Source organism: Hyperoodon ampullatus (genome assembly GCF_949752795.1).
Source record: "Hyperoodon ampullatus genome assembly, chromosome: 15".
Lineage (NCBI taxonomy): Eukaryota > Metazoa > Chordata > Mammalia > Artiodactyla > Ziphiidae > Hyperoodon > Hyperoodon ampullatus.
Genome location: NC_136928.1, coordinates 26,513,763 through 26,530,082, shown reverse-complemented (window position 1 = coordinate 26,530,082; position 16,320 = coordinate 26,513,763). Strand labels below are relative to the sequence as shown.

General features: G+C 53.9%; 1 protein-coding gene across 1 annotated transcript; it reads left to right on the top strand.

Annotated features, from left to right (window-relative positions):
• Positions 1-390: 390 nt before the first annotated feature.
• Positions 391-15,982, top strand: EMX1 (empty spiracles homeobox 1; the record flags this gene model as incomplete). Its single annotated transcript, XM_079720507.1, has 3 exons — positions 391-904; positions 6,766-6,950; positions 15,815-15,982. The coding sequence occupies 3 exons, from the start codon at positions 391-393 to the stop codon at positions 15,980-15,982; spliced, it is 867 nt and encodes a 288-aa protein (XP_079576633.1).
• Positions 15,983-16,320: the final 338 nt, after the last annotated feature.

Genomic DNA, 16,320 nt, shown 5'->3' with positions numbered 1-16,320 from the left:
CCCACCTTGGGGCAGGTGAGCCGCGGCCAATGGGCGGGCTCGGGGCAGGTGCCCGCTAACTCTCGCCTCGCATCGCGGTGGCCGAGCCAGGGCTGGACAGTGCTGGGAGGACCGGGGGCGGGGGTCGGTCCTGGCTGGACTCGGGAGGGAGGGGGCCGGGCTCAGCCCCCAGGCCGTAGAGGCAGCTCGCAGCATCGCACGGAGCCCGCGCCAGTGCCGGCGCCGGGAGCTGCCCGCTCGGCCGCAGAGGCCGGCGAGCCTAGCTGCGCGCCGTGGCCCGACTCTCCGTTCACTGGCTCGCACACCCCTCGCCGCTCCGCGCCTGGCTCGTGGGCAGGGGCTGAGCGCGGGCGGGCGGGCGGGGGAGGTGAGGGGTGCTGGTGTGTGTGCATGTGCCTGGCTGGGTGCACACCCCGCACGGCGGCGGCGCCAGGACGCGGAGCGCTCCCCAGCGCCCGGCTGCCTCGCTCGGCTCTGGCGGCCGCGACCATGTTCCAGCCCACAGCCAAGCGCGGCTTTACCATCGAGTCTTTGGTGGCCAAGGACGGCGGCACCGGCGGGGGCACTGGCGGAGGGGGTGCCGGCTCCCATCCCCTGGCGGCGGCCGCCTCGGAGGAGCCGCTCCGGCCCACGGCGCTCAATTACCCTCACCCCGGCGCGGCCGAAGCGGCCTTCGTGAGCGGCTTCCCCGCCGCCGCGGGCGCCGGCCGCTCGCTCTACGGCGGTCCCGAGCTCGTGTTCCCCGAGGCCATGAACCACCCTGCGCTGACCGTGCACCCGGCGCACCAGCTGGGCGCCTCCCCGCTGCAGCCCCCGCACTCCTTCTTCGGCGCCCAGCACCGGGACCCTCTGCACTTCTATCCCTGGGTGCTGCGAAACCGCTTCTTCGGCCACCGCTTTCAGGGTGAGTGCCCACGTTGTGCCCGCCTCGGCGGCCGGCCGGCGCCCGTGCTGAGGTGGCGCGGGGAGGCTCGGGGGCGTGCGGGGCCGTTCAGAAGTTGTTGCCGATGAGGCTGCGGGTCTGCAAAGGCCGATTCTTAAGCAGGGACGAGCCACGCCAGATCCATCCGCGCTTCTGCCGCGTTGGGTTCCCTCCCAGAGAACCAGGTTGGGACCTCTAGGCTCTCCCAGGAACGATGCCGGTCCGGACGTCAAGCCCGGGCTCATCCTTGGAGCCTCTCCTGGTCCTCTCTGCGGCCTGCCTTAATCTCTCCTGGCTGAGCCAGTCCCATCCCAGAGAGCGCAGCGCCCGCCGCCCTGCCTGCGACCCAGCTGGACCTGGGACCATACTTCGCTCGCATTTCCACCACCAACTCCCAGGGATCAGCCTTCGCCGGCGCTTGGAGGCAGGGGAAAGTCCACCTGCGTGCCCCGGGTCTGTGGGAAGAAGGGGCAGAGGGGAGGGCAAACTGGAGAGTTAATGTTCAGTGGTGAGTGCTCTGCTGTCTTGGGATGTTTGTCAGCAACCTCGACCCGACTTCTCCAAGTCACACGTGCTTTTCGGACCTAGGGTGGGAAGGTTTGAAATGGCAAACTGGCTTCCTCCGCCGCTCGCCGACTCCGGGAACCCACCGGCTGCTGGGGGACCAACAGCAGTCCTCCCAGGCAGGGGGCGGGGGCAGAGGGCTTTTAAGGTCTTAGACAGTCCGAGCCCCCTAGTCTGCACTGGGCAGTGGGTTTGCTAAAGAAGATCCCCCACTGGTCTCGGTCTCTCTCTCTCTCTCTCTCTCTCTCTCTCTCTCTCTCTCTCTCACACACACACACACACACACAGGTTTCAATGATCTGACTTTCCCAAAAGAAAGAGTTCCATTAGTTGGAGTTCGTTTTCTTCTTTGAATTTGTTGGAGTTTTTCTTTTCTTTCTTCTTCTTCTTCTTATTTTTTTTGGAGTGTCCTTAATTTGTGCAGTAATTGGTTTAGTTTCCGGTTTTATTTTGTTAGTGTAGACCGGACCTCAGTCTTATGAGGTTCCATGACTCAGAGCTAGGTAACCCTGATTTTAGCAAAACAAATGAAAAGGATGTGGCTAGAGCTTTGGCTCCTGGAGCTAATCCGAGGGTAAACTGGGTGTACACAGTCAAAATAAACTGGATATTGGGTACAATTATCTAGATAACAGAAGAAAAATGATCTCTTGAAGCTTTCGCTATAGCTGCTTAACTGTTTTCACGGAAAGCCGCTTTCCCCGGCCCCGATTTGTCAGACAATTTTCTCAGTCCCATCTGGTCAAAGGATACTGACCTAACAGATCCCACAAAATAAGATAATGTAATTATTTGAGCAAGAATCTTTGTGGGCAGTTTTGTCTGCCCTGGGGATTTCAAAGATTTGCCCAAATCATTTGGTGGGGGGAAGGCTATGGTGTCAGCCGCTATGGGAAAGAAACCTGTCAATTAAAATATATGTTTACTGGTAAAATGAAGTGTTATTTAAAATTGAGCAAACCACCTCGGTCCTCCATGGACTGGGTCCCCGGCCTGGGTCTCTAAACCTCGCGACCGCGGGGCAATTTGAGAGTCGCGGCTGTTTGTGAATCTTCGGGCCCGGGTGGCGGAGGGACCAGCGGTTAAGAGGCTAGAAGAGAGACAGGGGCTCGGAGAAGAGGGCAGAGCGGGTCCTGACACCTGTGGTCTTTGCTCACTCGGAGATGGCCTCCCGGCGACGCCCTCGGCTTTGGACCCGGCGCTCCACGCCCTCCGCGCTACCTTTCCCGCCTCTGGCCTCGCCCGCGCGGGCTTAGGGTGCGAGGGCCGGGGGCGCCTTGCGAGAGATCCAGCTCCAGCTCTGAGCATCCTCAGTTAGGCGAGGCCGAATAAATCCTCCGCAAAACCCTCTCGGAATTTGCCGCCTCTCCCTGAGCCGTCAGTCCCGGCGGGCACGTTGTCGAGTTGCAAAAACGGTTGCATTTTTCTCCCAAGAACTGTGTCTGGACGCGGAGATGGAGCCAAATGTGGTCGCATTGTTGAACACGGAATCCGTTGGGCACTGAAGGACTTTTCGAATCCTAAGAAGTTTTGGCTTCAGGGCCGGTCATCGTCGGGGCAGACCCCTGCGGCCCGGGCGCCCTTGAGTCTTGCGATCCCGCGGGCCCTCGGGGCTACGAGCCGAGCCATTTCAGGCCCTCCGGCGCCGCGTTTTCTAGAGAACCGGGTCTCTGCGATGCTCATTTCAGCCCCGTTTTAATGCAAGAAGCGAAACCCTACACGAACGAAAAGGAACACGTCTGCGCTCTGTGCGCAGCGCTCTCCAGCAGCGCGGTCCCGGAGCGCAGGGAACCGGCTTCTTCGCTGAGCGAGGCGGTGGGAGAGAAAAAGCCAGCGCGGGATGGTCGGGACCAGGCGGCGGGACGCCGAAGACGGGGGCGGCTTTCGAGGCCTGAAGGGGAGGAGCTGGCGGAGACGACGAGTTAGCCGCACTTCGGTGCTATTTCCCCCGGACAGCAGGAACTTTCCAGGCCGAGGAGCAGCGTCGGGAGGGGGCCGTGGGAGACCAGGCCCTCTGGGACTGGTGGTGGTAATGGGCCGGTGCTTCAAAGGGCGCCTTTGTTCCGGCCGGAGGAGGGGGAAAGAGGTTATCTCCGTTGCCGGGCGGGCCTCTCCGTCTCGTAGCCCCAGGCCCCTCCGCCCCGCCATCCGGCCCAGAGCCCCCAGTCTGCCTCGGCCTCTCCAGGAGGGACTGCAGCTCGCGCCCCGGACCTTCGAATCCCTAGCTCCCACCTCCTGCCGCCTCACTCCTGGGAACCTCCGTTGCTAGGTCCCAGCCAGTGCCTTAAAGGGGCCCGCAGAGAAGGCTGGAGGAAAACGGGGCGGGTGGGGTACAGTTACTAGCTCCAGGGAAGACTAAGCCAGCCCCTTTACACTTTTCCACCTGTCCTTGTCTGAAACTGACAGCCCACTCTCAAGAGCCCAGAATTACTGCATCTAAACAGGCCACACCGCAACCCAGTCCCAAGCTTGTTCTGCCCTTGTGATCCAATTAAGGGAAACTGAAGCCTTGGTAGGGACGTTTGAGGCCCCCTCTCCATAGGTCAGAGTGAGAGTGGCCCAGGCTCATAGGCACCACCCTAGTTCTTACACAAACATGCAGCTATTGGTGAGTTTCTCAGTTTTGTACTAAACATACTCTTCCTTACAGGAAAGAGCCCTGATTCTTTTGAAATCAAATCTGTCATCACTAATCAACATCTTGAATACTTTTTTCTGGCCTCTGCTTCTTCTTGGTTGGGTCAGAAGGACCCCTGTGTTTCTGCACATGCAACACAGACTACAGGATACATGCTATCTGTCCCTTCAGGGCATTACAATGAATTGGGCCTGTTCTCTCTCCAGTTGAGGGAGACCTCAAGCAACCCACCTTTCCCCTAAAATAGCCTGACTTGAAGCAAAGAGACGTGTATGTCAGGAGGCGCTTGTTGCTTCCATCCTCCACTTTGGGTTTATAAAGACAAACATAGAGAACTCTACCACACAAGTGACCAACACACACCACGAAATTACAAAATAGCCATCAAATCACACACACTGAGGCAGGCTGCAGTCCTGCTTTCTCAGCCCCACACTACTCTTCACACTTCTGCATCCCATTCACTCACAACTCCCCGGTCTCTCCACGCTGCCACTTCACTTCTGACCAATCTGGGCCAGTCAAGCTGCTGAGGCCAAACCCTGCGATCACAGGGGTGGGCTTTCTCTCCCTCTTCAGCTCATTTGTCCAGAGGAAACCACTGTTGGTATTTGACTTGAGCTCAGAATGCTGTTGTTTTTTTGAGGCAATTTATTTTAACATCAGGAAGAAGTGTTTGCTTCCCACCCACCTCTCTCACCTATCTCCGGCCTATCACACTGGCCCTCACTTGAGGCCTTAATCCTTCTTATTCCCAACTGGATCATTCTTCTCCTTTCTCTCCCTCTTACCCCTCTCTGCCAGACCACCTCCCCTGATCATCTGTCCCCTCCACCACCACAAGCTAAACTTCTCTTCCTTCTGTCAGGCCTGAGAGCCCTGGATCTGCCCCCACCTTGAAGGGCCCAATGGGCAGGGTTCCCTCCCTCCATCTTCCTATGATGTGATCCCACTCACTTTTACAGCAGCACAGATCCAGCCACTTGAAATGGATAAGATGATTGGAAGTTAGTGGCTTCTCCCTCTCAGGCAACTCTGTCTCCCCCCAGGCACTAGCCCCTCATTCCTAGGCAATGCTGTTCCACAGCAAATCCCAACAATAAAGTTTGCCTGTATAGGTGTCCAAAGCCCATGGACGTGGAGAAAGTCATGTCAGGCAGTTTCTACCAGCAGAGGGATATGAACAGTTACCTGGAGAGTTTTAGCCATAGTATCTCAATTATGTGCCCTTGCTTCACTTACAGAGATATTTCCAGAGATGGGAGATCTCAACCGAATTATCCAAACAATTGTCTTAAAAAATGAAACAACAAATCAAATTGAGTCAAACCAGTGGCCGTTTCTGAAGAAATTAATTGGATCAGTCAATCTCAACAACTAACTGTCAAAACATTTCATCTAGTACTCTGCATTGTTGGTGGGTCAGGGTACTGTTATGTGCCATTGCATGAGGCTCCGTGGATGATGTCAGGGCCTGTTTCCAGTCTTGTTGGCATGTGCAACCAAGCCAGAGGTGGTGTGAAGGCCTAGTGGGGGGTTCACTGAGACTGGGGCTGTGGGTGGAAGCTAGTTTCACTTTTGTAGTTCCTGACCCCACCACCTCAGCCCCATCCAGCCCAATGTCAGCCCCTCCTCCTGCATGTACGAGCTGAGTCCCCATGATGGCCAACATTATCCAAGGGACAGTTGCACTCTTTGAAAATCCTGTATGGTAGAAAGGAGAAGAAGACAGTAGGGAGGCTGGAGCATGTATTTACACACGCCCATGCAGAAACCAATATATCTATAGCTATATATATTAGAGAGAAAAATGACGTCTAGATATTTATACACATGTTTCTTCAGCAGGGGATTATTCAGGGATGAAGCAAGGCCTTTTTCCACCAGAGAGCAGTAAGTCTCCTGTGGGAAGAGGATTTTACCTGAAGGCCTGAGGGGAGAGAGATGGGAAAGCCGGGAAGAAGAAACCTAACTTTAGACCTCCAGGTGCTGCCTGGATGTTGACTTAGCCCCTAGCCTATTTTTACCACTTGCAAGGCAGAGCCTTGGCTTGTTGGAAGGAATTTTCTATGGGCTAGTAGCCTGAGCATTTAGTTGCAAGGCTGGTTTAAGCAGGTGTGAAGGGAGAGTTCCTGGGATACCCTCTAGTTCTTGAATCTGTATTTGGTAGGGGAATGCCTAACAACCTGGCTGTTCCCCTTACCACTCTCCTGACACACAGCCCCGTCTCTGCTCTTGGTCCACTTTGAGGGAGACATGACGGGGCAAGCCAACAAAAAGGGCTTCCCACTCCTTGGCCTCTTAGGTTGCTCCAGGCACTGTGGATTTGGGCCTCACCAGGCCTGGGCCCACTTCCTGGCCTAACAGTGATCTGCAGCGCTGCGATTCCGCGAGGCCCCCTCAGCCGGGAGGTGTTGGGAAAGGGAGTGGACTTACGGAAGGGGCGGCAAAAGAGAAAGAGGAGAAGTGCGTGTGTCAAGGGTTGGAGAGGGCATCGGAGCACTCCGGGGCGTGTGCGAGAGCGCGGTGCGATGGGTAGCTTGGCCGGCTCCCGCGGGCGGCCCGTTGACCGGGCTGCGGCTCACGGCGCCCTTCTCTCTGTCTGTATCTGCGTGTGTTGCCGTCGGCGACGCGGCCGCAGCGAGCGACGTGCCCCAGGACGGGCTGCTTCTGCACGGCCCCTTCGCGCGCAAGCCCAAGCGGATCCGCACGGCCTTCTCGCCCTCGCAGCTTCTGCGACTGGAGCGTGCCTTCGAGAAGAACCACTACGTGGTGGGCGCCGAGCGGAAGCAGCTGGCCGGCAGCCTCAGCCTCTCCGAGACGCAGGTAATGATCCTCGCTGCGCCCGGGGGCCGGTTGGAGGGGGGGCCGGAGCGGCCGGCCTTGCCCCCAGCCTTCCCCAGCTTCTCCCGCTACCCCTGCGGCGCCCCCGTCACGCCTGTCTTCCCTCCGACTATATGCAGCCTCGAAGAGGCCACAGGACTTTTATTAAACACTAAGGACCCACCGGGAGGTTGGGATCAAACCTTATCCCGACCCCACTCCCATAGCCCATAGGAGGTGCCAGTTGCCAGAAGGCCGCTGGCGCCCTCCGGAGCCGGCCGAGCGCTGAGCGCCCAAGCCGCGGCCACTCCGCGCCCACCCGGGCCCTCTGGCGCCGTCTCAGCCCTGCGGTTACTGCAGCCCTTCTCCCGCCACTGTTCCGGGGGCGCTCAGGGGTGTGTGGGGTGCCCAGGCCTGTCTCGCACTGGCTTCGCTGCTGTTCAGGGGCAAAGCGGGCAGAGGCCTCGCTGTCCCCCAGCGGGTGTGCTGTGGGGAGAAAGCCCACGTGTCCTCAGGCTATAAACATCAGAAGCAGAGGGATTAGGCGGGAGCGCGCAGCCCTGCTGGGGGTCCAAGAGGGGCACTGATCTCTGCCCAGCCCGGCTGGCAGGGCTCTGAAACTGTGGCGTGTGTGCGCGGGCGTTGGCGGGGCCTGGGGACGGTGGGAAAGCAGATTCTGGTCCTCGGGACCTGTTTCCAATCACTTGAAGGGCTGTTGCGTTGGGGAGGGAATAAACTGCAACGGAGTTGAAGGGGTTTGAACTGGGTGAAATTACAATCACCACGTAGTATTTTTGTAATTGATAATTAGAAAAAAAAATTTAAAGAACTAGAAGGGAATTATAGGAAGGCAGATTTGGGTTTATTGTAAGTAAAGACTTTGCCATAAATAAATGCTGTCTGGAAGCACCGCTAAGCTCTTAGTCCGCCCGGAGTCCAACGTGCGGGGGTGGCTGGCTGCTGCCCTGGAGGCGGATTTCAGTATCTGAATGGGCTTCGGGAGACCTTAACTCCCTTCTGTCCCTGACAGCGCCCGGATTTGCAAAGAGAGAGGTCGGCTGGCGCGGCCCAGCAGCTCTCGCCCGCCGGCATTTCATCTTCCGCTCCCCTTTCTGCTCGCCTCGCCCCTCTTACACCACCGTCCTCCACCCTAGTCCTGGACAGTGAGAAAGCGTCCGGCTGGAGGTGGGGGTGGGGTGTGTGTGCAGCCTGGGGTCTCCCGGGTAGCAGTGAGGATAGATGGAAGGCGTCGTGGGGGAGTCCAAACCCAAACTTCGTCCCCAGCATCCTGCAGCCCCGACCTCACTCTTTGCCGCTCACGTCGCATTTTGCTATCTATTGTCCTATCTATCTGATGCCCTATTTCATCAATGCATTGCTCCCATCTCCGCGGCAGGACCCGGGCTTTTTCAGATTTGCTAGCTGGGCTGTTCTAACTGCAGAGATAAAGCTTACAAAACAACGGACTTAATTTTAAAAACGTTTTAAAGAAAGATATGTTTTTTAAAAAAGAAGTTAATAAAATAATACCCCCTTTTCCCTCTTGGCAAACAGTGTTTTAAAATTGTTGTTTAAAACAAGGTGTCAACTTAAGAATGGTATTTATACTTAACTTCATTTTAAAAGTATTAGTTATTAAATTTTAATTGCAGAAGTGTAAGAAAACAAAACCGTTTATAAGCCCACCATCCACAGATTAACACTTGTTGAAATAATGTCATTCTTTTTAAACTTTCAATTTTTTAGCTCAGTCAGAGCATTTTTAATTGACTTTCTTTCAACTGAACCTATCTGCCTGTCAATATTTGCTCCTAACAATGCCAGTTAGTAAACCCAATGATTTTCTCTTTCATTTTTATTATAAGGTGCTTAAGCATATATTTAAAACAAAACCAGATAGAAAATAAAATGTATCCAGCTTCACTAACGATCAAAACGCATGGCTAATCTTGTTCCATCTATAAATGAGCTGGTTAAGCATATGAAACAAACAAACAAAATAATAGAACTGTGGGAGATTTAAGCCTGAGAAACCTCCTTGTAGAGTCCTGTCTTTCCAGGTGAGGCCTTTGAGACGGAGAGATGAATTAGGCAGACCACCCCGTGCAGGCAGATGGGATTTCAGTATCTGCCTCCCTGCTAACTGACTGTGTGACCTTGGGCCAGTTACTCAACCTCTCTGAGTTCTGTTTTCATCATCCATAAAATAGGTTGTTTAAGGATTAAAGGCACCTAATATGAACTCAAATAAGATTAATTCTCATCCCCAGTGCTTCCCTTCCTTTTGTTGAAAGTAATATGTCAAATTAGTGTTATAATAAGATCCAAACCTGGAATTCCTGACTCAGTCTTTTTCATCACCAGAGCTGTCTTTCTGTCCCTCTCGTAACTATCATTAAGACCTAGGCTATATAACTAACTAATTATCTATTTATCTCTCTGTATTTGCCAGGCAGGCTGACCTGTCATTTCTAGCTATCAACTATTTGTCAAGCATCAGTCACTCCCATCAGCCCCCTGCCATCTACTCCTACTGTCAATATCTATATTCATCTCTCACAGAGAGCTATTTTATATCTAGCCATGTACTTCTGTCTGCTTTCATTAAACCGCCTCTGCAAAGCTGGTTAATTTATATTTCCTATTTTTTATTAATTCTATCTTCTTCTTAACAATAATTCCTATTTACCCAACTGTTGATTATCTCTTTATCATCTACTCTGTTTTACCTTCTGTATATCTACCATCCTTCTCAAACTTCCATCTCTATAGATCTTTAGCAGCTGACAGTGTATGCATATGTCTGTAATGGTTATCATCTCATCAGCTCTCACTTTGTCTTTGTTTTTCTGGGCCTCAGTTGCTGATCTGAAAGACTGAATGAAATGAACTCCAGGGTTCTTTTCAGCCTTGAGCTTCTGGCTCATCTATATTCTACTTCTCTGTATTTCTGTATAATCCCTCCTCCAGGTTCTCAGAACTCACAGCATATCTCCCACATATCATAATATTTATAGGACTTTGCTATTGTTTAATAATCTTCCATGTCCAAGTGTCAGTCTGTACACTGGTTGCATTCATCTCTCAAAGAAATCTTAAAATGCAGATTCCTGGACCCTGCTCAGGAGATTCTCTTAGGAGTTCCAGGATGGGACCCAGGAAAGATTTTAAAACAGCTCTCTGGGTGATCCTGATAAACAATAGGCCTGAGCATCTCAGCTCTGGGAGGCAGAGGCCAAGCCTTCCTATTTCTTGCTGTGCTCCAGGGCCCAGCTCAGTGACCAGCAAAAAGTAGATGCTCCATAAATATGTACTGAATGAACGGGCAAGTTTCTCTTGATTGTATACTTATCCATATGTTAACTTTACCAGTCATTTCCCTCACTCTCTGCTGTCACTGCTCCCTTTCTGTCCCTCTCCTTCTATCATTCCCTTACACTTTCATAGCTGATTGTTGATCTAGATGATCGAATTTTATTTACCAGTTCATGGATAAAACTTCTAGGAGGGTTAAGCAGATTGGTGTGGGGGTCTTAGTTCAGAGTTCAGGGGTGTCTGTATGCCCAAAGCTCTAGCATGGGATATTGGGGGTGGGCAACCTGAGATGCTTTTTGGGGGTAGGGCTATAGTTTGGTTGCGTGTGGGGTATTTGTACTGGGATGGCCGTGGGTTAATCCAGGAGGTGGAGGGAGGGGCCCTGGGCAAGGGCTAGGTCTTCCTTCTGGCTCTAATTATTTGTTCCTCACTGTTATGCAGCCCAGGAGTCTGACTGGAGTGAAGCCCATCTAAGCTTCAGTCCTGGTGGCTGGTGGGGCAGACTTGGGCCTGGGTCAGGTCAGAGCCTTGAGTGTGTGTGTGTGTATGTGTGTGTAATGGGTATATGTAACATATGTATGCCCATAATGTGGAGCACATGTGGGCTTAGTGTGATCAATGCCCAAGGGTCAGGTGCTATCCTATGTACACATGGCATGGAGTGCCTCTGTGAGCTTCTGTGCATGTGTGGGGGGCACATTAGTTTTGGGGGGAGTGAGAGAAAGCATTTGGTTGCTTCAGCTGATTGATTGGTTAGTGTTTCCAGCCGCTCCTCCAGCTCTGAACCGTTCAGGAAGTGTTTCTTGACCTTCCCTGGCTCAGTTTAGCTGAGCTAAACTGTGAGGGAAAAGCATGCAGAAATGTGGTGTCTTGGCCTTGGAGATTCCTCATGCAGTGCCAGGGCATGTGAGGGGTGAGTGACCGGAGTCCCATTGAAGCCACAGCTGTGGACTGAGGGAGTCAGGGGAGAGCTGCATCGGTGGAAGTCTCCTGGGAGGCCACAGACATGCAAGGCTTGGAGGGATGTGTGGGTTGGTGGGAAGAAAGGGGAGGCTTTGAGATTAAGACGGAGCGGGAGTTGTCAAGTCTGGCTACCTTCTTGGGTCCCGAGAGCATGGGTGGTGGGGTCTTAGGAGGCAGGAGTGTATAGTCACCTACCTATGGGTTTTTCCCCGCAGGGGCATGGTAAGAAGACTTCCTGCCTGGAATATCTGCCTTTTGGGAGATGGCTGAGAGGGAGATATCCTAGGGACTTGAATTTTAGGGAAAGGTTACTAGCTCACTGTGTGTTCTGAGATGGACTCACCCCTTCTCTAAGTCTTGGCTTTTCTCCAAGAACTTCTGCACCTCTCAAGCTCCGGGAGTCCAGTGGGAGGCAGGAGAGGGCACGGGAGATAAGGGAGACTGGAATGGTTCTCTGAGGGTGTGGTCCTGAGCAAGCAGGCAAATCTTGTGATGTCTCCCTGAGAGTGAGGGCAAGCATCCAGGGTGGATTGAGAGAGGAGGAACCAAGAAAGCTCAGGAAGAGTTAGGACTCTAGTTCATGGTGAGTCAGAGGTGACCTCAGTTTGGTGGGGTGAGGGTTGAGCTTCGCATGGCATTGGGCTTGACACTGAGAGCGGGACCAGTTCACATGATCAGATGTTAGGAAGTGGATCCCAGTGGAGAGGGCAGGGGGGTGAGCAGGCTGAGGAGTGGCTTGATTGATGTCGCTAAGCTTCTTTCTAGTATGAGGACTTTCTCTGTGTTTGAGGATGACAGAATAGGAGGACACAGGCTTAAATTAAAACAGAAGAGACAACAGAAGGCCATAAGGAGGAACTTCTTGTATCAGAGTTACAAGACTCAAATGTCCCTTGATAGAGGTTTTTGAACTCCTTGTTGAGAGGACAGGTATTCACCTGAAAGTATGCAGGGGCCAGGAGCCATGGACTCTCCCATTTGGGATGGGCTAAGATGGGGAGTGGTGGAAAAGAAGGGATCCAGACCTGGTTCATTCAAAGGTAAAGTCTGAAACATTGGCTGGAGTTGTAGTTTGCTTGTTTGTAAGTTCATTTGTCCATTCACTCACGCACGTCTTCATTCATTAATGCGTACAGTGATCAATCTGCTAATGCCTTAATGCCTTCATTCATTTATTCATTCATCCGCAGCAGTTTTACCTTCTTTATCCTACCTGACTCAAGCTGACCCTTGTCCCCTCAACGGTGGATCTTCCTCTCCTCCTGTCCCCCCCAGAAGTGGTTAATCCAATCCACAGTATGAAGAATTAAGAACTGACCCTCTTGTAGAAGTGTCCACTGAACTAAGCCAAAACAGGATCCCATCTCTGCAGCAGTTAGCTCTTTCAAAACCCCCTTTCCATTTAGACCTCAATCCCTCTACCATTGATTTTCTCCTGTTTTCCAGGTTGGCCCAAGCGCCTCTTTCCTACATCATAGGGCTAGGTCACTTCACCTCTGCCCCACTGGCTGAACGTACCTGGAACATGCCCACTGGGCCTCCAAAGCCAGCTAACACACCACTTTCGTTCTCCCGGTTCCCATACCATCTGATGAGGAGACAGAGGTTTGAGCAAATAAATTAACATGTTGCTGGGGTCATTGTTACTGAGACAGAAAAAAGCACTAAGGAGTTACAGACAGGTGATGGGGCACATCCAGTCTAGGAACAAGGGAGCAGGGTTTCGAAGCCTAAGTAAGAATATTCCAGGTGGTGTAACTCAGACAAAAGTGGAGACTCTTGGAAGGATCTCGCTTATCAGAAAACTGAGAGACGTTGAGTGAGGTGGGGACTTGGGCGGCCCCAAGGAACCTCTCTTTCCCCAAACCCAGAGGGCTCAGAGATGGGTGAGGGGTTCCTCCAGCCAGCACCCCAAGTGCGCCCTGGACTTGAAAGGTGAGTAGCGTGCCGGTGTTGAGGGGAGGCAGTGCAGAATAAGCAGGCCTCCTAAGGCCGCTCCCGCTGCGCTGGTACCCACAGTATGTGACCTGGTTCCTTTCTAGGTCCTCTCTCCTTTAGGGAAGGGGTCCTGGGGTGACCCCAGCGTTGCCTGGCTGGGGTGTCACTCTTATCTCTTACTACATTCGGAGACCAGTTCCTTTTCTTTTTCCAAATAAAAAAATTACTGGTAATTGTTATCAGTAATGCATTAAAGAAAAGTCAGAAAAGTGGAAAGAAGAAAGACAAGTCACCCATACTTTGGGTACATTTCCTTCTAGTCTTTTTTCCCCATGCATAGGCTTTGTTTTTCCATGGCTGTGATCACACTGTGCCCAAACTGTGCATCCTGCCATTTTCACTGATATTACTAAGTCATAAGCATCCCCTTGTTATTACAGTCTTTGTAAACAGCATCTGGACACTCAGCCCAAGGCTGTTCTCCGGAAGATAGCCAGGCTGCCTGGGGAGAGAGTTTTCGTCCCTGTTTCTAGAGAGCTGCCTCCTTGACCCTAGTAGTTTTCATGGAGAAAGTATTCAGAATTGCTTTTCATTTGTATGTACCAGGAAGCCAGCCCTGGTGTGAAAACACACCCTGTGCCCTGTGCCCAAGAAGTTTTCCTTCTTTGGGCCAGTGATGCTGGGCAAGAGTAGCAGCCTAGGTCCATCCCACTAGAGGCGAGTCTCCTTCTGGAAGGAGACTGGGGAGTGTGTGTGGGAGGGAGAAGGTGCAGAAAGGGGCCCTGTGTCCCTGGTGCTGCCCCAGATCACGCATCAGCAGGCTGGCCATGCTTAGCCCTCAGCCAGCCCCTCGGGCTCTCAGGAACACCGCCCCAGGCCTGAGTCACACACAAGGCTTGCACAGGAGTCTGGGCGAGCTCACCCGCCTACGGGCTGGCACAGTCACAGTGGGCTACAGGGCGGGGGGCAGGGGCCAGGCTGGCTGCCAAATGGTTGTGCCGAGAACCACCCAGGGCCCAGCTAGCCCTGTGCCCAAGGAAAGGTGGGCATGGAATCTAGAAGCCCTGCGCCTGGAGCATCTGCCATCCTCCCCATCTATCTGAGCTGGGACATGCAGGCAATGGGTTTGAAGCCAGCTCTGGAAATGAGGGAAGAAGCCCTTTCCTCACTGTCCACCAAGGCCAGGTACCTCACCTCTTCCTGTCCCTGGCTGGCTGCTCTGTGTGTCATTGACCACTGGCTGCCCTCACACCTATCCTCGTGCTCGAAAATCAACGGGCAAGGCAGATGGTACCATGGAAACCCTGGGGAGGGGTGGGCTGTTGGAGGAGCCCTGGGTTGGGTCGGCTCCATGGAGGGGACAGAGAGGAGTGTCTGGGAAATGTGAGAGTGGGGCATCCTGGGCACGAAGCTACTCCCTGGGCCTGGATGCCAGGCCTGCTTTGGCTGTCACTGCCTGGCTTTATGCCTACGGCCTGTACTTTTCACCCATTCTCAGGGAGCAGGGGCAGAAGCCGGTAGTGTTTCTGAGGTTTGCCTTTAAGCCTGCCCAGGATTCAAGGATCTCCCCTCAGCAGTCACTGCTGCTGCCAGACCGAGGTGCTCATCATCATTCCACACACGTGACTTACCGCTCACCACCTGCTTGGGCACCGTGGATCACTCCAACTGCAGTTGGCTAAACCTACCTGCTTTTTAAATGTGCTGTCATTTCAGGAAACCATCCATGCCTCATAACCCTGCCCTTCGGCACCACCTTCCCCAGAGACCCTCTGGAATTCCACCTGAGGTTGCTAAGACGGGGTCCTCTGGTGAAACAGACCAGCCTAGACAGCATGAGAAGTTAGAGCCTCGAGCAGCAGGGTCCGTGACCCTAGGAGCGCTCTGGCTGTCCTGGGCGCTGCTCTGGGTGTGGACATCACCTCCTGGTTATGTAGCTGTGTCCACTCTGCCTCTTTGTGCCACAAAGAGCACAGGGTTGCCCCGGGGGGTGGCACTCACTCCAGGCCATCAGAACCCGTGTGATGGCTTCTTGTATATTCCCTCATTTACTGTTCACATCAACCCTGAGAAGGAGTAATTATTAATCTCTTCTCTAAAAACTGGTAGAAGGTTTCCCTGGTGGCGCAGTGGTTGAGAGTCCGCCTGCCGTTGCAGGGGACGCGGGTTTGTGCCCCGGTCCGGGAGGATCCCGCATGCCACGGAGCGGCTGGGCCCGTGAGCCAGGGCTGCTGAGCCTGCACTTCCGGAGCCTGTGCTCAGCGGCGGGAGAGGCCACAGCAGTGAGAGTTCCGCGTACCATAAAATAAATAAATAAATAAATAATAAAAACTGGTAGAGACTCAGGTCTCTCTGTTCCTGTGGTTCCAGGAACCAGGATGCTTGGCAGTTCCATGACCCCCTCCTTTCCCTCTGTTGAGGGGACAGGAAAACGGCCGCTCTCTGGCCCACTGTGCCCTCTCCCTGGCCCCCCTCATTTGCATCTGGAAGGGCAGACCTCCAGATGCATGAGGTGGCACCGGCCAAAGGAGACAACCCTGGCCTTGGTTTCCCTCTCCGGCTCCCAGCTCAGCCTGAGTGCTGAGGCCCTGGTGGCTGCTCTGGGGGCCTCCTGGGTGTTTCTCACCTGTGCCCCTCCCTCCCTGGCCCAGGTGAAGGTGTGGTTCCAGAACCGGAGGACAAAGTACAAGCGGCAGAAGCTGGAGGAAGAGGGGCCCGAGTCGGAGCAGAAGAAGAAGGGCTCCCACCACATCAACCGGTGGCGCATCGCCACGAAGCAGGCCAACGGGGAGGACATCGACGTCACCTCCAATGACTAGGGTGTGGGCGGTCACAAACCCACGAGGGCGGAGTGCTGCTCGCTGCTGGCCAGGCCCCTCGGTGGGCCCGGCAGGACTCTGGCCACTCCTTGGCCAGGCTGCGTGGAGGCCTCAAGTCACGGCCCCAGAGGGCTTGGACCCTGGGGCCACCACCGACAGAGGGACAAGAAATGGGCTGGCTGAGGCCCGGGACTGCTCGACCTTCTCCTCAGAGAGCCTGCCTGCCTGAGCAGGCTGCAGGCCACTGCAGCCTCCCAGCCACTCTCCATTTCTCTTATCTCCTTTTTGTTTTGATGCATTTCTGTTTTAATTTATTTTCCAGGCACCCGCTGTAGTTC